Source organism: Martes martes (genome assembly GCF_963455335.1).
Source record: "Martes martes genome assembly, chromosome: 7".
Classification (NCBI taxonomy): domain Eukaryota; kingdom Metazoa; phylum Chordata; class Mammalia; order Carnivora; family Mustelidae; genus Martes; species Martes martes.
The window spans coordinates 2799382-2819654 of record NC_137894.1 but is presented as its reverse complement, the minus strand read 5'-3'; the positions used below and the strand labels follow the sequence as shown (position 1 = coordinate 2819654).

Sequence of the window (20273 nt, the reverse complement as noted above, 5' to 3'; positions counted from 1 at the left end):
CCTTACTTAGTTAATTGCAGGTCTTCTCCAGGCCAGAGAAAAGAACTGGCGGCACAGTGGTCCTGCTGGAGCCCGGGCAGCGGCAGACCTTCCGGAAATACAGAGATCCAAGAGCAGGGTGGCGCAGGCCAAAGGCCTGGGCAGAGAACAGGTGACAGGCCACAGTTGCATGGCAAGTGGATCCCAGAAATTGATCAGGAAGGTCTGGAAGCAGGTGAACAGCCAGCATCCAAATACACCCGAGCCAGAGAGCAAAAAAGAAACCATAGCTCCCTCAACATTTCTGGACATAAGCAAGGTGTATCCGTAGTAGGTAAGTTATAAAGGTCGTCGGACGACAGAGGTGCCAGACGTCCAGGGAGTGAGTCAGGACCAGCAAGGAGCAGCGAGGAAGAACTTGGAAGACGTGCTGCATCGTAAGCCGGAGAGCACCTGCTCCCCTTCTCGCAGGGAAGCCAGAGAAGCTGCTGGACTTGGCAGCAAGGGGCGGGGTGGGGGGAGGGGACAGTTGGAGCGGGTCTGCCCTTAACTTGCCTCGAATGCTTATTCTGTCAATTTGAGGAGTTTAATCCCAGGGATGAGGGTGCTGGGTGGGGCCAAGCCACCGGTGGTGGGCTGTGGCACGTTCTGCCTCGGCAGGAGGGAGCACAGCAGCTGTGTGTGGGGCTGTATCTTATGGGAGCCGAAGGTGCTGTGACGGCACGGATAAGAACCCAGTTGTGAGTTGTTCTAGACGTGGCTGATAGTTTGTTATTTCTCAGTAAGGGTCAGGCAGTGGCGAATTTTTTTTCTTTTTTGTTCTTTCCATTGTCAAGGTGAGTAAGAAATTGTTACGTGACGCAGCACGGATTTATTGGGCATTACAGATTCCGTGAGCATTCCAGTTCAGCGTTACGTAGTGTGTCTTCGCTTTCGTGGGGTTAGAGGTTGGAGTCACTCTGTGTGTGTCAGGTGACTAGAGATGCAGCGATGAAATGAACTGACGGTTGCACGTGACTCCACACTCCAGTAGTCGGGACCCGTAACATCTCATTCCAACTTGCTTTAAAAACAAGGGGAAATGTATCACACATGCCCCAGACATAAACCGTACTTGGACTCGCGTGTCCATCCGTTAGGTTGCTGCGTATTCCGGACTACCGCAAATTCAGCCAGCGAGGACGACACACGTTCTATCATCTCGCCTTTCCTGTGGGTCAGAGTCCAAGCGTGGCTTAGCGGGTCCTGCCTGCTGCCTCACGAAGCTGCCGCCGGTGTCAGCCGGTGGTGTGCTCTTCTGGAGGCTCGTCTGGGGAAGGCTCTGTGTCCAGGCTTGAGGTCGTTGGCAGGAGTCACATCCTGGTGCCTGTAGGGCCGAGGGCTGCGCGTTCCTGCTGGCTGGCGGCCGCCCTCAGCGCCTGGAAGCCGCCTGCGGTTTCCTGTCCCGTGGACTTCCCAGCTTGGCTGCTCTCCTTCCAGCCCGCGGGGCGCGTCCGGGCTGAATGTGTTGGCAAGACAGTCTCGCGTGATGTTACGCAGTCGTGAGAGTGACCTCCCGCCGCCTTTGCCGTAGGCCGTTGATGAGAAGCAAGCTACGGGCCCCTCTCCCACCCAGGAGAGGGGACTGCGTGAGGGCGTGAACAGGCAGCAGGGGTCATGGGGGCTGCCTTTCATCGGTCTGCTCCTTCCTTCTCCTGCTTTTCTCTGTAGCCTTCCCGCTCCCGTACGCGCTGTGGAAGGGTGTATAGGCTTATGCAGCCTCCCCGGAATGTGTTATTGTCGGTTTAATTTTTGCCAATGAGATGCGTATGACGTGCTCTTTTCAAGAGGTTTTAGTTTACATTTTCTTTATCACTCTTTACATATGCTCATTGGTCATTCCTGTCTTTGCCCGTGACTGCATCTTCGGGTCTGCGGCCTGTTTCACTTGTGCTTTATACACACATTTTTAAATACTGGTTTTTCAATGTTCTTTGTAGGAGCTCCATACTAATTCCTTGTCACTCTTAAGTTTTGCAAATTCTTCTCCAGTTTGGGACGTGTCACATTTTCTATTTAGTATCTTTTAATGTACAGAAGTTCTCGATTTTAATGTAGTTTACCAGTCTTCTCCATTATGGGTTTTGCCTTTTGTATCTTATTTAAGAAAATTAAAATTGTGACTGTATCAAAGGCAACATTTTGCCTATGGTTCCTTCTAAAGTTTAAAGTTTTGCCTTTCATATTTAAATGTTTAATTCAGTGTTTGAATATGATATGAAGATGGGATCCAATCTTATTTTCCCCACACAAATACCAGTTCCAAAACCGCTCAGAGAACATGTTCCTCTCTGCCCACTGCTCAGCCAGCTCAGTCATAAATCAAAGTTCGTACGTGAATCGGGCTGTTTCTGGATGATTAGACTTCATTATTCTGTTTCTCTATCACTGTCTCTGTTCAGTGCTGACTTCACTTCTAAATGTTTAGATGTTTAAAAGTCCACGTCCTCTAGCCTTTTTTTTTTTTTGGTGAGTGCCCTGCTTATTCCTCTTTCCTCTTCCACGTAAGTTTTTGGTCAGCTTGTCAGGTTCCGTGAAAAGCTCTGTAGAGACTCTGATTGCTTTCAATCAGTACGTGTATTTGGCATGAATCAGCATTTGCAGTATAGAATCTGTAAATTGATGAGGCCTATCTTTCTATTTATTTAGGTTATTTTCAGTGTTTTTCATTAAAGTTTTATAATTTTCTCCAATTTAATCACTTTTAGACTTATTCTAGCTAATATTTTGTTGCTACTCTAAAAGTTACTATTTAAAAACATATTTTGGGGGGCACCTGGGTGGCTCAGTGGGTTAAAGCCTCTGCCTTCGGCTTGGGTCGTCATGCTGTGGTCCTGGGATCGAGCCCTGCATCGGGCTTTCTGCTCGGTGGGAGCCTGCTTCCCCCTCTCTCTCTGCCTGTCTCTCTGCCTACTTGTGATCTCTGTCTGTCAAATAAATAAATAAAATCTTTAAAAACAAAAACAAAAAAACCCAACATATTTTTTTCCTCTTACTCATATAGACAGTTAACTTTTGTATACTGTCCTTGTGTCTAGCCCCCTTGCTAAACTGTCTTACTAATTCTAATTTACGTGTGGTTTAAGTGGATAATCCTCTTATCTGTGGCTAACTCTGTTTCTGTTTCATCCTTCTCCTTTGTGTGTCTTTCCGGGGTGTCTCCCAGCTACCCTGCAGAGTTGCCGCTGAAATGTGGCATGTGCTGGCAAGGCCAGCATTCTCGTGCAGTTTCCATGTCTTCCCGAACACGACAGCGTCTCCCTCCTCTGGGTTTTTATGAATTTACTTGCCTCTAGTGCTTTTTGGTCACTCGCTCTGTGATGATAGTTATGTTTATATGTGCATTTAACTTCATGTTTTTTGCACTTGGGCCCAGGGGCACCAGAGACAAGTTCAGGGTACTTGCATTTATATGGAGGTTGCTGAACAATTCAAGGCAGTATCTTGAATGCGTTTCAAGATCTTGAATAATTCTTGACAAAAGTACATAATTTGAGATGGTGTCTCTCTTAAGAACGAATATGACACGAGGTGAGCTCATCAGTCGTTACGCTGGCAGCCAGTGTTGGCTGTGTCTGTGCTCAGTCTTCTCATCCTGTCCCCAGCATCTTGCAGCCGCTCCCTTGCAGATTATAAGCATGAGCATAGACTAGCTGTTGTGTGACCATTCCCATGGCATTTTGTATCACATCTGGCCACTCTTCTTAAATTCTCCTCCTGTGGGACTGAGCACCAGTCCCTGCTCCTGCTGGATGCCCGAAGGGCACTGTAATCCGATGAAAACGATTGTGAGTGACGAGAGGAATGACACGTGTGGCGATCACAGCACGGTCACCACTGGAACTGGTGTGTGACCTGGTGCACGTAAATACTGGCAAGGGGCTGTGGGGGTGTGTTTATTGGCTAGTTTGGTGGGACAGGTCACAGGTCACAGCGGGATTCATATTCCTGAGCCATAAAGCTTATGACTCTGTCGAATTCTTGACAGATTTTAAGTATCTGAGAAGTTTCACCACTTCAGATTCTATATCATACCGTTTCAAGTTTCCATATTTCAGGTTTACATGAAGTGTGACTGTACCATCTCGCCCCTGAATAGGAGTGACTTACAGATTCTAAGTGATGTCTGCATTTAATACCTCCTAACTTCTCTTCAACCATGTTTCTTCGCCCAGGTGCCATTGGGCTTCTCCACTCCGCTAGAAGACCTTCCCCCGATCCCCCACGTGGCGCGCTGCACCCTAGAAAACCTGTATCTGCTGATGGGCAGGGAACTGGAAGACCTAGAGGAGGTCCCTCCAGGAAATGTGCTCGGTAAGGCGGTGCCCTGCCCTGGGTCTCTGTGTCTGCCCTCCGGCCGAGAGCTCACCCAGCACGCTGCATGCGCATAGTGAACTCTCGGAAAGGGATGACTCTGATCTCTGTTTTAGTTTTCTTCCCCCCACGCCCCACCCCCGGTGTCCTTAGACTTGAACCTACCGCATCTGAGCAGTTAGCATGTGGATTGGTAACTTGCTGTGAAGTACGGTAGTTCTGTTTCAAAAAGCCCTGCTTAAATAGTTTGGGAACGCTCGACGCGGGGATTCCATCTGGTTGGGATCAAGAAGGGGGATTCCTGCTCACGGGAAAGTCTAGATGAGTGAGACACTTCTGGTTCGAAATTATTGGAGACTATTCTGATGTAAAGGTCTATTGAACTCATTTCTTTTCTCCCGGTATTTTTAACCCATTGAATGTTGCTTTGCTGATAGTGACCAGCTTACATCTGTAAATACTGCTTGTCAAGCCCGTAATGTTCATTGGCTTCTGCTTCTGTGTGCAGAATCCACTTTTTGAGGTCCTTAGAGCAACCTGGAAGTCTCAGATCGAGGACCTTCCCTTGGAGCGTCCCAGGGGGCCTGCATGTGTGGGGGGCACCGTGTCCCTGCACCGCTGGTTTCTGAGTCCTTAGGTGCTCGTCAGCCCTCAAGCTATTTCGTGGGTAATTGCTTGGGCTGGGAATTCTCTCTGTGTTTTCAAGAAATGGTCCAGACTTCTGGGCCAGGACGGCTCCTGATTCGTTTGGATTGGGTGAACTCGAGTCCAAGAAATTCGCCTCAGCATTTTGCCGTTCCTTCACAGAGACCCATTCTTTTCTGTAGAATTCTTTTCCTGTTCTTTTTTCTTTTTGGCGGAGGGCCACGGAGTTAGTAGAATCCTAGCTTTTCATCCGTGTCGCCCATTCTCGTCTGTCCCTTTGGAGGATGTGTTGAGCGTCGGCAGCTGGTGGAGCTCTGAGCCGCCGTAGCCAACAGAACACTTGAGCGGGAAGGATGTGCGGGAGAAGCATGGAAAACACTCTGGCTTCTGTTATGACACTACTGTCTTGCTCAGACTCGGTCCATTTTGTTTCTTAAACAGAAGGTAAGGCAGGAGATCTCGAACACCACACTCAAGCGAAAAAGAAGGTGTTTGCAGAGTGAATGGTTTTTGTTCTGTTTCCTCCAACTAAGGCTAGCGTTGGCAGTCTTTCCCCGGCAGAGGCTGGGGACTTGACGAGCAGTGGTTTCTGGATCTCCACGTGCTGTCCAGGGCTGAGGCTGCGCGGTTTATAAGGAGCAAAACCATCTGTCTTTCATCTGCTGCCCGGGGCAGCCCTCCGCCCGCCATCTGCTGCAGGAGACCTCTTGTAAGCTGAAACTGTCCTCCTCTTGGAGAAAAGAGGTGTGCCTCGTTCCCGTTTACTGCTGTTTGAGAATAATGGTGGGGGGCTTGGTAGGAGATGAAATGGGCTTGGTAGGTGATGAAATGTTTGTTCACCAAATTTAGCTATGTAGAAATAACACAGATGGACACACTTTGGGACAAAGTAGATGAAGGAAGAAAGCCACATTTATTTATTTTGCCTAAGAGTTAGGGTTGTGCATAGCTGTAGGTAACCAAAAACCGACTGTGGAGTTTTGAATTTCACTCAACAGGAAGCCTGAGGATAGGCCGTCCAGGGCTGGAGTGATGGCCCTCCTGGGGCTGCAGGGAGCCTGGTTCCTTCTGTCTGCCTGTTTGCAATTCTCGGCCTACGGCCTTTGCCCCCAGGGGGAATCATGACAGCTTCAGCGTCTCAAGGAATCACTCCCACGGTCCTGGCAGGAAGACTTCTCACAGCACTGCTGTTTTCATTTGGGAAGAAATGCTCACTTAGTGATGTTTCTCTCTCAAGATCCTCATTGTTTGTGACTTCTGTCCCATGGCCAGCCCTAGTTGCGGGAGAGGCGAGGGACTGAGTGCTTTACTCTCGCCTCCACGGTTAAGGCAAGGGGTCCTGGGTTGTGAGTAACCTTCATAGCCTTTGACTAGCCAATCCATGCTGTCAGTGCCCTCATCCTGCCCGTGCCTGGCCCCGCCTGGGGCCCTTCTGGGAGATTCTTTATACGATAAGGAGGAAGATAGTCACTGGGAGGATTAGGAATATAACCTTGAAGGGGTGGGAATCCAGCCAACCACTTTGATTTGCCTTTGGAATTGAAACTAAAATAATTATTTTCCTTTTATTATTCCAAATCTAATTGCGCACAGGCAAGACTGGAAAACATGAGTACACCAAAATTCTTGTCCTGGTTTTGCCACCAACTAGTTGTCTGGCCTCCGGCCATTTGTGTAACCTTTCTGGACTTCAGTTTCCCCAAATGATTGGGACTAGAGCAGTGACTGCTAACATTTCTTATGGTAAAAATAGAGCAGCCACTTTAACTTTTTTTCTAGTGAGACTATTTGTGGGTTCCCAGGGCTGCTTTTGTTATATTTATCGCATAATGTTAGATTTGTCATACATTCTAAATGTTAAGGACGAAGTATTCAATACCATTATATGGAGGATATTTTATTGCTGTAGCTAGGAAATGTACACAAGATTCTATTCTGTACATTTCCTTGGTAAGACAAGAACAGCATTGGAGTTTCAAGTTGCCACTGTCTTACTGGAGGTGGATATTTCAGTGAGGACGGAGCGAAGTAAAAATTCTTAGTACTTGTGTCATGAAGACCACCCATGGGTTATGTCAGTTTATCACTGTTGGAAAAAAGTCCTAAACTTGAGTATCTCTCAGGTCCCTTCCAGCTTTAACTTCTCAGGCATGTGCTTCTTAGAGAAAAAAAAGTTATTTCAGGCAATGAGGCTATTTCCCTTCCTAGTCTCCACTGAGGAGAGCAGTGGGTTTCTGGAATGGTTACTCAGTTGGGGCGAGAACCCATTTACATGGCTCCATGGGAATGTTCTAAACGTCGTTACCCACACTGGAGGCAGAGCGACACTTTAAGGCAAATCCCACTTGTCTGTTGATTAAAAAACAGGAGCACGTGGCACAGGGCCGCAGTTTCACGAGCGGGGGTTAGTAAGGACTTTCCGAGGCTAGGGGTGGGTTTCAGGCAGCGCAGAGGAGCGGGCCAAGGCTCCAGGCCGGCCGAGTGCTGGGAGGCACACAGCCCAGGAGCGAGCTCGCTCCCGGCCAGGGCACCGGCTGGGACCGCCGCCACCAGGCCACCCCGGGAGCCAACCGAGAGTGGGTGTGCAGCACAGGTGGGTTTTGTCTGTTCGCGGTTTGCGTTCTTGGGGAGATGGGAAGTTTGAAAAAAGTAAGACGATGGCTGAATCTGGTTGAACTGATGTACACGTTCCCATTATCGTTGCTGCCTCCCACAGCACCGAAGCACAAAGACAGCGTGTGGCTTTTCACACATCTGCGGTTCGGGCGCGATTTGGTGGGACCCCTGGTCTCCGTGCCCCGGGGTGTCCGCTTGGGAGTGCCGGGCCTGGGGGCTGGAGTTCGAGGAGGCCGCTGCTGGCCAGCTGGGGCCTTGCCTGGGGGGGTGGGGGGACTGGGGCCCGCACACGTGGCCTTCCCGTCAGGCGGTGCTGGGATCTGCGGGTGAGCCTCCAGGAGGACGAGCCCGGAGAAGCTGTGTCCGCTCTACGACCCGGCTTCCCCCGGCTCCGACCTCATCCGTAGCAGAAGCGAGTCACCACGACCGGCCCGTCTTCGGACGGAGGAGACGGACTCCACCTTCTGATGGCAGACATGTCAGAGAATTTGTGAACATGTTTTAAAATGACCACACCATGAACCATAGATAATTTCTTGTTTTCTTTTCGACTTTAGCAGGCCTGTGACAGGACGCATATTACAAATTAAGACATAGCAAAGTTTATAGTGATCAGGGCAGGCCTATAAATCCCGTCTATTTTGCTTTTGTTAACTTAGAGAAAAGGTCGTAATTCCTGTTTAATAAGGACTTAATAGGGAATGCTCTGACGGATATCCATGTGCTTTTCATCAGAGATGATGCTGAGTCGGATTGATCAAATGCAGATGAAAGTTTCTGCTGGAGAAGGAAATGAAAACTTCTGTGGCATTTTTTTTACAAGTCGGAGCATATGTAGTCAGAGTCTGAGGGAAAGTTCCTTCACTAGCACTTGGAAGACGCCGGTTTCGCATTTGAACTCCGTTATAACTCACTCGGAGAACTGACGTTGACCGATAAGTTGGAGTAGAGTTTGTGGTCTGGAAATAGTTGATTTAAAGTTTAAAATCACTTAATTCCAACCTGATGTTTAAAAAACTTGGATAGATGGGACCAGAGAGACCTCCCCTTGTTTAGCACACAATAGCCCTTTGTTCAGTCCCTACCAGGAACGTCTCTAAAAATAAATGTTTGCTACAGGCTCCTATTAAAGTGTGAGGGGAAATTGAATTAGGATTCCAAATCTCTAGCCTTTTCTTATGCACTTTCAGAACTCTTCCATATGGTTAAGTCTTCAACATTTCAAGGGCATATTCTGAGGGGAAACATGATATTCCTCTTTGCACAACAGGAGGAAAATAACATTAATTAGCTTTTTTCTGAGCTGGTTTTAGTTCTGCCACGGTGGATTACTGGGTGGTGGGAAGTCGGTGGAGATTGAATGAAAGGTGTGTGTGTGTGTCCGTCCGTCTGTCTGTCTGTCCTTCGTCGTGTGCGGTACTTGAGGAACCAGAGCCTTTGGCATTACACGCAGAATTGATTTTGTTGTTTCCAAGGAAATCACAACAGTTTGTGACTCTTAAGTCTTTGTGGTACTCTTTGTAATAAAATGAATTCACTTACTAGTGAATTTCTTTTAAATACACCTTTTTATCAACATTTTCACTTGGAATCTATTTTAATCAGTAAATAATAAGTAGACTTACTAGTCACTTCTAGGATTAATTTTCAGCTGGTTTTAATAGTTTTTCTTTTACAGATGATAGTGATCTTATTCTGTCCTTATCATGTGTTCTGTTTCTTATTTTTAAATCGCCTCCAGAAATATGATAGGTGCTCATTACAGCTGTTCTGTTCTGTCTGGTTCCTTCCTAACTTTAATGAAAACACTTGTTTTAGTTTTGGGCTTGCCGATGCTGTTGGTTCATTTCTCTGATGTGTCATGCTAGCAAAGCATGCTTTTTTTTAAAACCAGGAATAGATATTAAATTTCACTGATGTGTTCCCAGTATTTGAAGACAGAGTTATAGAGCTTTTCTGCTTGCTGTAATTGATGTCATGGATTGCATTTAATTATTTCCTGATTGTTCAGTTGTCCTTCCATTCCTAGAAGGGAAAAAAAATCAGAATAGCACTCGATCATTGCACATTCTCGCAATATACCCTTTGGTTCTGTTTACTAGCATTTTGTCCAGATTTTTCTTGGCTACTGAGTAAGTTTGGCCTTTATTTTCTTGATATTTCCAAAATGGGAAGCGTCCTTTCTTCCACCCTCTGGAGCCGTGCCGTGTGATGGTAGCCACTGGCCCTATATGCGTATCTACACAGGCTGGGACCAATAATAAACGTTGACTCCCTCAGACGCACTTGTCACATTTCAAGTGTTTGGTAACCACGTGTCCCTCGTGGCTGCCATATTGGACAGGGCTGTTCTAGGGGAATTTCTATCGACTGTGATAATTATCTTCTCTTTGAAAGTTTGGAAACCGTTCACTCGCAAGATCGTCTGGGCTAGCTACATAAGATGTTTGATTCTTTCGATCTGGTTTATTATCTTTCTCATGACCAATTCTCACTTTGTGTTTTCTTGCTTTGTTTCTTTATTATTAAAGTTTGTCTATTTTATTTTGGTGTTATAGCTCTTCTAGATGAATGCTAAGTGTTATGTTTTAAGGGCTCTTCAAAAGATAATTTTCAGTATAGTGTAGGCCATGCTATGGGTGCATTTGAGAAAAGCAGATAGGCCGAGTAAGAGTTACCTCTTATCATCGGGGTGACCACCAGTCTCTTTATACGCACATGTGAGCATACTGTTCCTTAAAATTGTGGTAAAAAAAATATAATAATGTAAAATTTGCCATCTTAACCATGTTTAAGTGTATACCTGAATAGTGTGTATTTAATACAAAAATAATCATGTTTTCTAACCTGTATATATTTCTCCTAGAGATGATCCTTCTCATATTTAGAGCTTTTTGTTTCAGTGCATTTGCTCTAACTCCCAGGATAGTATTAAATGGCGGTGCAGTCGTGGGGTCTTATTCCTGATGTGGGAGCAGTTCTTACAGATGGCGTACTGGGTTATAGAGCAGATCTGATCCGCGTGGTCTTTATAACGACATAGTGACTGCAACAACTGTTTCTGCTTACTAGATCAATTTTCTAAATGCAGATAGATGTTGACTTTTATGAAATGGTCTTTCCCATACCTTTCAGGCAACAGATGTTTTTTCTTTTTTGAGCCATTTTATGCCTTGAATCTCAGTAACACGTTTCTTAATATCAATGAGTCACATATTCCTGGACTAAGGTAATAGTGAATGTATTTCAGTATGTTAATAGAGAAGTAAATTGAATTTGTTGGTGTTTTTTTCATGTAAAATGTTTATGGGTTTGGCTGATCTGCATCTTTTATATACATGTTTATTTTGTACTCAGGGAGTATAGGCAACAGCATTGCGCTGGCTACTTGAAATGAATTACAAATGAGGGACAGTTTTCACTGTTTTTTATTTTATGGGACAATTTAAATGGCCCAAGGATTTTTTGCTCCTTAAGCAGTTTGATATTAACACCCACGCAACCGACTCTACCTGGTTGGTGGTCAAGGTTGTGATTTGTGATTTGATAGTTTTATCAACTGTGATTCTCCCTTTCAGGTTTTCTGGTTTTTTTTTTTTTTGTTTTTTTGTTTTTTTTTACTGTTCCCTACGTTGATTGTGGTACTTCATGCTCTCATAGGGAATCACGTATTTCAGATTGGTTATTTAGTTCATTTGCATGGATACTGGTATTGATATTGGTTATAATAATGATACGAGAAAGGAGCATCTGTTGGTGTTTCCCTGGGCCGGGAACTGCTGTGGATTCGGGGGCGAGGATCTGATCTCCTCCCTGCCGGATGAGACGGATGCATTTTACAGCTGGGGAAACTGAGGCTTGTGAAGGTTGTAATCATCTGTAGAGCAAGCTGGGGGGTTTGTCTCCCTCTGTATCTGTGTTCTTTCACCTTCTTTGTTTCTGCGTTAATTGGGGTTTGGTTTGGTTTGGTTTCGTTTTCCCTTGTTAAGTCTTACTTGGTGGTTGTTTGTTACGTGGTATTTTTACTTCTGTCCTTAACTGATTCTTCATCTATTACAGGTTCTTAGTACATCAATTTATCGCCCTTAGGAGACCTTCTGTCCTATGTATTAGATATTGTTTTATTTCATTTATTTTTTGAGAAGAATTGGTTCACTTTTTTTCTCTTCTTCTAATGAATGTGTTTATGGCCTGAATCTTCATATAACCTTGTCTGGATTTCTTTAGAGTTTTATACATTGTTTTCTTTATCATTGAGGTTTTCTGGGTACCTCCCAGCCAGTGGGCTGCAGCTGCACGTTATAAATGCAGCAAGCCGTGGTTGCCTTCAGCCGTGACAGCGCTGGCCCGGCTCCAGGGTGGCTGGAGTCCCCTGTCCGTGGCCTCACTTGGAATGGTCAGCCTGTGTTTTGGCAAAATGCTTATCGCGCAAGTTAAGTTAGTATGTCTGTTGGTCCTTTCTTCACAGACTGAAGTAGCCGTTGTAACTATGGAACTTCTTTTGAAAATTATTACAGGTTTGTAACTGATGAGTTATCTGTTAATAAGCTCATGGCCTCTCTAGACATTATTCAGGAACAAAGCATCTTCCCCAGCGTCTCGGAATAGGACATTTCCTTTCTTCCTGTTAAGGGGCACTGACAAGCTAGATGGCAGATTTGACCTCTCTTGGTATTTTTAACGCACGGCAGTGGGGAGGTCCTTTGACTTCCGTAAATGGTTTAATGAAGGTTGGGTAGACGTCCTTGATGATTGATACAATAGTCTTCTTGTTGACAAGGTGAAATTTGACTTTTTTCCAGTAGACAATCAGCTGGTTGTCAAAAGGCCTGAAAAATGTGCTCTCTTATGCCCCTAAACTGAACACGTGACCCCAAGATCCGCTTGCAGGTGTGCGTATTGGAGAAGCCTTCAGGTGCGCTCTGAAGGAGACGGGTACGAGGAGAATGTTCGTAACAGCGCTGGTGATGAGAGCCAGAAGAACAGCTGGTAACTGCCTAAATATCCACGGGCAGCAGAATGGATGGTAAGTTACGGTGCAGCCGTACTCGGGAGGAATGTTACAGCCGAGCGAGAGTGAAGGGCTTCACACCACCAGCCATCAGCTGGGGTTGGGCTCGCAAATGCGGTGGATTTAGACAACAAGCAAGTTGGCAAGCATTTAATAGAGGTTGAAAACATGTAAATACCATGTGTCGTTGAGGGACGGGTGCATGTGTGATGCGTAATGCCGGGAAAGGTAGACCGCGAGTCCGAGGTAATAGCTCTCTGGAGAGAGGACTCGGGTGAGGAGGAAGGTACACTAATCTGCAGAATGTTTCCTTTCTTCAGATGCCTGGTGGGCCCTACATTGTCTGTTCTATTTTTCTTTTTTTTTTTAATAAAGATTTTATTTATTTATTTGACAGACAGAGATCACAAGCAGGCAGAGAGAGAGGAGAAAGCAGGCTCCCTGCCGAGCAGAGAGCCCAATGTGGGGCTCGATCCCAGGACCCTGGGATCATGACCGGAGCCGAAGGCAGAGGCTTAACCCACTGAGCCACCCAGGCGCCCCTCTTTTTAAGTTTTTTATATCTTGAATGTCATCTCATGTATTTTTTAAGTTCAGAGGAGAGACAGTGTTAATATTTCTCCTTGACGTCCTCGGTGCTGTCTTACAGAACTTGTCCCCAAGGACTGAGTGGGGAGGTGGGACGTGTATGGGTTGGGGCTGGGATACTCTGGGTTACATTCCCGCTGAGCAGTTTTTAGCTTTGTGGCCTTAGGTGGGGTGTTTAACCTCTCTGCTCCTTAGTTCCATCTTGTAGATGAGGATAGCAGAAGGCGGTGGGTGGTGGCCTTTATTTTGTTTCTAAAAATATCGAAGGGCAGAATGTTAATTACGTAATGAGGTAATTACCATTGATTTCCACGGGAAATATCATTAATTGACTGGCAAAAGTCACACATATAAAGAAAATAAATCCCAAGTGAAACCCTTAATTATGAAGATTAAAGAACACTTTTCTAATCTAACATGTCATTTATTTAAGTGCAGTTCTTTTTATCTAATGAAAAAACCCTGGTAGGCCATTGTCAGCATTTCAGTCCGCCCCTTGTTGTAGTGAAGCACACCTGAGAAACATCTTCCAGCAGTATATGTAGGAGAGAAGTCAGGTGCCCTGGCTGTGACCGAAACCGCTTCGACTCCTCCTTACTCCCAGTTACTGAGTGACAAAGGATGACACTTGTGTCAGCTTCCCCAGGAGATGGTGGGGAATTAGTGTCCCAGAGAAGCAAGGCAGAAGGGGCGCCCCCGTGAAGCCCGTGCACGGGCAGCACTGATGTTGGAGCTCCACTCCGGACCTTGGGTCCCAGCCTGACTCCTGGCCTAGGCACGTGGAGGAGGAGCTTGCCAGCCACTGTTGCCCGCAGGAGCCGTTTGAAGCCCCGTTCCTGGGTCCTGAGCTCAGGGTGCTCCCCCCGCAAGGCAGGACCCCACGGCCTCCTGGCCTAGGGAGCGCGTCTGCCCCTACTTGTTACTTGTGCGGTATTCTCAGAAGCGTGATTTGAGAGACCTCGGCTCTGCTGACACTTGCCCACCTTTCTTCTCCATTCATCGTCCTGTTCTCTACCAGGTCCTCTGTACACTTTCCTACAGTGCTCTTTGGATGTTTCGTGTTCTGTAAATGCCGTGCGCTCATTTAAGCTCTTCTAGGGCAGGGACTAGGTTACCTGTAAACTACGTACTTGAGTTTTTTTCCCAGATGCACAGCTCTTGTGCCAGCGTGGTTTAGGAAGTAAGCCTCACCCACCCCTGAGTTTTGCTCCTGCTTCTGTTGTTAAGTTTCCACCGATGCTCTAGTCTGTTACTGGGTTCTGTTTTCTCTTCTGATGGATTTGCCAGTCTATATTGTTTGGTTTTGATGGTTTCAACGATTCATTTGTTAATCTCATTTTATCACTATTTATTTCAGTAAGTTTTTAGCTGTTCTTGGACATTTATTCTTCTGTGTGAACTTGAGATCATCTTAGCTCATTCCAGCACATTAAATATCTATATTAAGACATTGTATTTATGAAAGTGAATCATGGGGGCACCTGGGTGGCTCAGTCAGTTAAACATCTGCCTTCAGCTCAGGTCATGATCCCAGGATTTTGGGATCGAGCTCCACATTGGGCTTCCTGCTCAGCAGAGAGTCTGCTTGTCCCTCTGCCTCTGCCTCTGCGCTCTCGCTCAAATAAATGAAATCTTAAAAAAAAAAAAAAAAGTGAATCAAGATCATCGTCTTTTACTGTGAAGCTTATAATACAGAAAAACTAGGTAAATGATTATTGTAGGAACTACCAGTGTAATATGTTTTCTTCCAGATTTCTGTCTGTAAACACACATCCATACGTATACCTGCTTCTATAAAAGGAACTCATTTTATTTGTGTGAATTTATAAGTTCATTTGGGAAGAACCGACATCTTTATCCTCTTGAGCCTTTTTTTGCTGATATGGAGCTAAGGAAGGGCTGTGATTTATACCCAGCACTGCATTGTATCAGTCTCCCAACTTTATTACCAAATCCTGTGAACAATCAAAATCATCCCGGTACTGGTCTCTTTGGGGAAGAAGCCCTTTCCATTTTCACGTGGCGCCTTGTATTGTGGGCCCCAGACCTACCTCTCTCAAACTGAGCCAGTCGACAGTTGCCAGAATTACTTCTCCTGCCCCAGGGTCTTACCTGGAACAGAGGCTTCTGGATATTGGTGAGGTCAGCGATCTCTTAAATGTTTAATTCCTGGAGAGGGCAGTTTCTCTCTTAGTGGCACAAGTTAATTCTGGTATGCCTGAGTGACTTATAGTCCAGTTCCGTTTTTCAAAGTTTAGATTTGGTTTGGACCAAGCATTGGATGAGACCTTTTTCTGTGTTGCCATCGATTTTCTGTACTTTTTACCTTTCTTTAGACATTTCACTTGAGATTTGGAGTGGAGCGATTTGGGGAAGGGGGAAGGGATACCAGTGTCTCTGAAGAGCCTTTCTTTCTCGGGATCCAAAGTCTCTTTAAAGAAAAATAAAATACTTTTTTTTTTTTTAACGTGTAGTGAACTCTTTGCTCTGAAAAGACAAACCTTTGCTTACTTTCATAGACTAATCATTCTCTCACATTCAGGCATTTCGTGTTCGCTATACATTTGACTCTGTACTAGGTTGGATTTTTCATGCTGGGTGCTTACATTTAATCTTCCAGATTATTTATAAACCTTTCCCAGTTTTGCTCCCAAAGTAACATAACCCTGGGTTTGTCGGTTGAGATCGCTGGCAAGTTGGCCACGCCCATGGACCAGAATCTGTGAATCTGTATCCGAATAAAATAAGGTTGTGTCACATGATGTCTTACGGCCTTTCTTTGTCTCTTAGCTGCTTTTCCAAGAACCTCCCTGCTGTCCTAGACCTGGTTTCCATCTGTTTCAGTTGCTTTGCTGGGCTCAGCATCCTCCTTGCCCTCCTCTCTCTCTCTGCGGATTGCTCCAGGTGATGCTCAGAAATCCAGAGGTGCAGGTGCCATTTGGTATCAAGTGAGGAACCCACCCCACACCCCCCAGAGCTCTTCTCATACCCAGGAGCTTTAAAAAAGCAGCCTTCATCCTGACTGGACGCACAGGGCCGGGCCCCGAGAGAGGTCTGGAATGGCTTGCTCGGACTTGAGCCGAGTCAGAAGCATTGGCACCTTCTCTGATCCTTATTGACACCAGCCTTGATTTCTGGGCTGAGGCTGAGTGGGCCACGCCTGCTCTCTGAAGCCGCGCAGCCCAGCGGGGGAAAGGCAGCTGGTTGGTCCTGCTCTAGCAGGGGCCGCAGCTGTGCACAAGGGGGCAGCCTTTTCCACGGATTTCCATCCTGTCTGAGGCCAGAGGAACAAAGGCGGGTGTTGTGAGCGCCGGCCAGAGCCCACGTGGGGAACTTGTAACCGCTGACTGTGTCTATAAAGAGTGTCAGGCGGTCGGATAAAGGGGGGGGGGGGGTGGTGGTGTGTGTGTGTGTGTGTGTGTGTGTGTGTGTGTGTATGTGTGTATGTATGTATGTATGTATGTATGTATGTGGGGGCCCAAAACGCTGTGCTGTGGCCCAGCCCAGGCTCCTGCACGTGGCAGGCCTGTCTTATCACTGGAGGGTTGGAGACGTCGGAGTCCTTTGGACAGAGCAGTTGCTCGTGGATGTGGATTTGCTGTCGGAACCCGAGCACCAACTTCGTAGCTGTCCCTGAAACTTACGTTGGTGCCTGCTCGCTCTCGCTTTCTTCCTTTCTTTCTCTTGCCCCTCCCGCCTCTCTGCGGGTGCTAAGGTCGTCCCTGCGGTTGTGCACTTGTTTCTTCCTTGGGTTTCCTCTTCACCTTCCGAATTGTTGTGACTCCTTAGGTTGTCTGCGTGCAAGAAGCATCGTTAGGAAAACACGTGCTGTTAGTAGGCAGTGAAGCAGAGTAGAAAACGTCACGGACACCCTGATGTCCCATGCAATTAGAAGCACGTGGTCCCTGGTTGTGTTTTACGGCTCCCAGGTGACTGTTAATTTACAGCAGCTCGGCACGTAAACGCATTGACAGTCGTACTTCAAAGGATTGGCGTCTTCCGGTTCAAGCGCACATTGGAGGCAAGGGTTGCGGTTCCTTCACTATTGGAGCTGAACGTGTCCTAAGATTTGCCTCTGTAAAAGCTGCAAGAAATCAGATATGCTTTGAAAATCAAAGGCCAAGCCCCTCTCCCCTGGGGGTGGCAGTGAGATAGGGCACGTGTTCTTTCAGGTTTCTACAGAAACAGCAATTAGTAGGTTTACTGCGGAATAGTTGTTTCTCTTCAAAGCCGCGAGCCTTCAGTTTTTCCAAAATGACCATCGTCGTCTCATTTTCCAAACAGTTTGTATTTGCAGATCTTTTGTTAACTGACACACCGAGAGATGCCCCGTTTGTGAATGTACTTGAACGAGGTCTCAAGCGACTTAACCAGCACTTGCTGCGCACTAAGGGCATGCCGGGTGTTCAGTGAGTCCCTGTCATTTACGTTTGCTTATGGCCGTGGTAAACTGATCATCTCACTTTGCCGACGAGCAAACAGAGACCCAGATGTTGGACTTCGTACAAATGACACTGTCCCGGCCACCCCTTTTTAGCTGCATTTTGTTTCCTGCACAGTTCTGCCACCTAGGTTAATTTAAACCCTATGCCAGGTTCTCCTCACTCCCTCTGGTCGTGGCGATGCAGAAATGCTGTGATTTGTGACATCCTGCCCGCAGAATCCTTGACTTTCAACCTTCTGTCGTCCAGTCCTTTCCTCCTATAACAGGGGGATCTAAGACTCAGAGACTTGGTCTTTTCTGAGCTTGGTTGAGGAGACTTGAAACTGGGATCCCGTCTTTCCTTTTATAAGGGAGAGAACCATAGGGAAGGGCAGGAGGGGAAATAGCCTGGTTCCCCACAGAAGGGAGAGGAGAGAAGCTGACCAACTAGAATTTGTCAGTTTTACCTGGTTTACAAAGAGGCTTTATATACAGGGGTGAGCGAGTGAGACTCCCGTCCCCAAGGGGCAGTCTTTTCCAGTGGCCCCTGTACTTCCCCCCCAGCAGCCTGGACTTCCCCTCGTGTGCACGCCTCGTAGACCCTTCGCTGTCTGTCTGCTACTTCCAGCTAAAAAGGGGTGGCCAGGACAGTGTCATTTGTCCCAAGTCCAACTTCCCGGTCTCTGTTTGCTCATCGGCAAAGCAAGATGATTAATTTACCACGGCCGTAAGCAAACGTAAATGACAGGGACTCACTGAACACCTGGCATGCCGTTGGTGTGCAGTTAAGTGCTCTCACCACTCTTGAATACGTCAGGGTTGTTAAGAATTTATTTTTATTGTGACACTTGACATACAACAACATCTAAATTTAAGGTGTACTGCGTGTGGCCTTGAATTATTTATTTACTGTGGTGTGATTGCCCCTGTAGTATTAGCTTATATCTTTATCACATCACATAATCATTTCTTGGGGGGAACGCATGAGATCTCGTCTCTGAGTAGTTTTGAAGTTTATAATACTGTTTTGTCTCTGGAATCGTGGTGCTTGCATTAGATCTCCAAGACGTATTTATCTGCTAGTTTCGAGTCTGTACCCGTCAGTGCCCCTAGAACTCCCAGCCCCCAGTCTCTGGTAACCAGCACTTTGCTTTCTGAGTTCGGCGATTTCAGATTCTGTATATAAGCGAGCGCATGCAGTGTTTGTCTTTCCCTGTCTGACTTACCTCAGCGTAATGCCCTCGAGATCTATCCGCGTTATGGCAAATGGCAGGGTTTCCTTCTTTCTTACAGCTGACTAATATTCCATTATTATCCCATTATGATATCACACACACACACACACACACACACACACACACACTCTACAACTTCTTTGTCTTTTCACCCCTCAATGGGCACTTGGGTTGTTTCCGTGTCTTAGCGAATGTGAATAATGCTGCATGAACATGGGTGTGCAGATGAGTCTTCGAGATCCTGTTTTCGTTTCCTTTAGCTGTGTACCCAGCAGCGGGACCGGCCATCAGGTGGTAGCTCCCTTCGTGTTCTCTGAGGGAGGACTCTCCATGTTGCCTGCCCGGCGGCCGCACCATGTGCGTTCCCACCAGCCGTGTGCACACCAGGGCTCTGCTCCCTGCCTGTTTGAGCACACGCTGTCTTCTCCGCTCTTCCTTCTCCCCGTGCTGCCTGGTGAGCGCAGGCACGAGACCCAGCTCAAATGCCACCTCTCTGAAGCCTTCTCCAGCGGCTCCAGGAGATGCATTGGCTCCTTCCTTTGAGTTCCTATACCTCTTTCAGTACTTCTGTCTTAGAACATTTGTTCCTTGGGCCTGTTACTCAGCGGGGGTGCCTGACTCGGCCCAGATGCGACGTACACAGCCTGAAATGTCGTAGCTGGAAGAGATGACGAGTAGCCGAACCTTGGTCTTCCCTGGATCTTTCAGATTAGCTTCGCTTTTTGAGTAACTGTTTTCTGGATTTGTTTGGCCCATGAAAGTCTAATATATTCATAGTGATGTGGAGACTAAATTTGGAAAACAGTTCCCTTTATGAGGTTAGACAAGTTTAAAACTGAAAGCAGGTGTGTTAATCCTGTGTTAAAATATAAAAGTGTCTTTAAAAACAAAAGCCCAGTATTTCCAAAACTCACATTATGACCAAATTTAAATTTAGTTTTACATGTAACAAGTCTGTAGCTTTGTTCTTTGCGGACATCATGAAATATTTGTGTGTGTGTGAATCCTTTTTTGTTTTCCGTTTGTTTCGTATGCCTCTCTGACTTTCAGATTCTGAAAGCGGGACTGGGGGCAAGGGATGTGGGCAGGAAAGGTGAGTCCTAGAGCCCGTGACTTGATCTCCCTTCCTTGGTCAAGCGAGCTGTTTATTTTTATACTGACCACAACCTCCCAGCCTGGCTTGTCCATGTGGCACCTGCTTTATGCCTGTTGTCTTGGAGAAGGCTTTGTGACCCCTTTCACTCCTGAAAATCCTAGTTTGGATGTTGAATTCTGTGGTCCGCTCTAGTTATGACTGAAGTATTTGTCCTTGATTATTTTATGCTTTGGTCTTAATGTGTCTTTTATGCATTTTTTTTTACGATACTTTTTTGTGTTTTGTGCATTTCTTTTTTTTTTTAACTATACTTTTGTTTATTGTTGG

General features: G+C 46.4%; 1 protein-coding gene across 1 annotated transcript in view; it reads left to right on the top strand.

Moving 5' to 3' along the window:
- The window catches only part of EFL1 (elongation factor like GTPase 1), a 116707-nt gene that overhangs the window by 41749 nt on the left and 54685 nt on the right, over positions 1–20273 (top strand). Inside the window, exon 15 of the mRNA XM_080808147.1 lies at positions 4194–4332. Coding sequence (XP_080664273.1) covers positions 4194–4332 — 139 coding nt within the window. The remainder of the gene's footprint in view (positions 1–4193; positions 4333–20273) is intronic.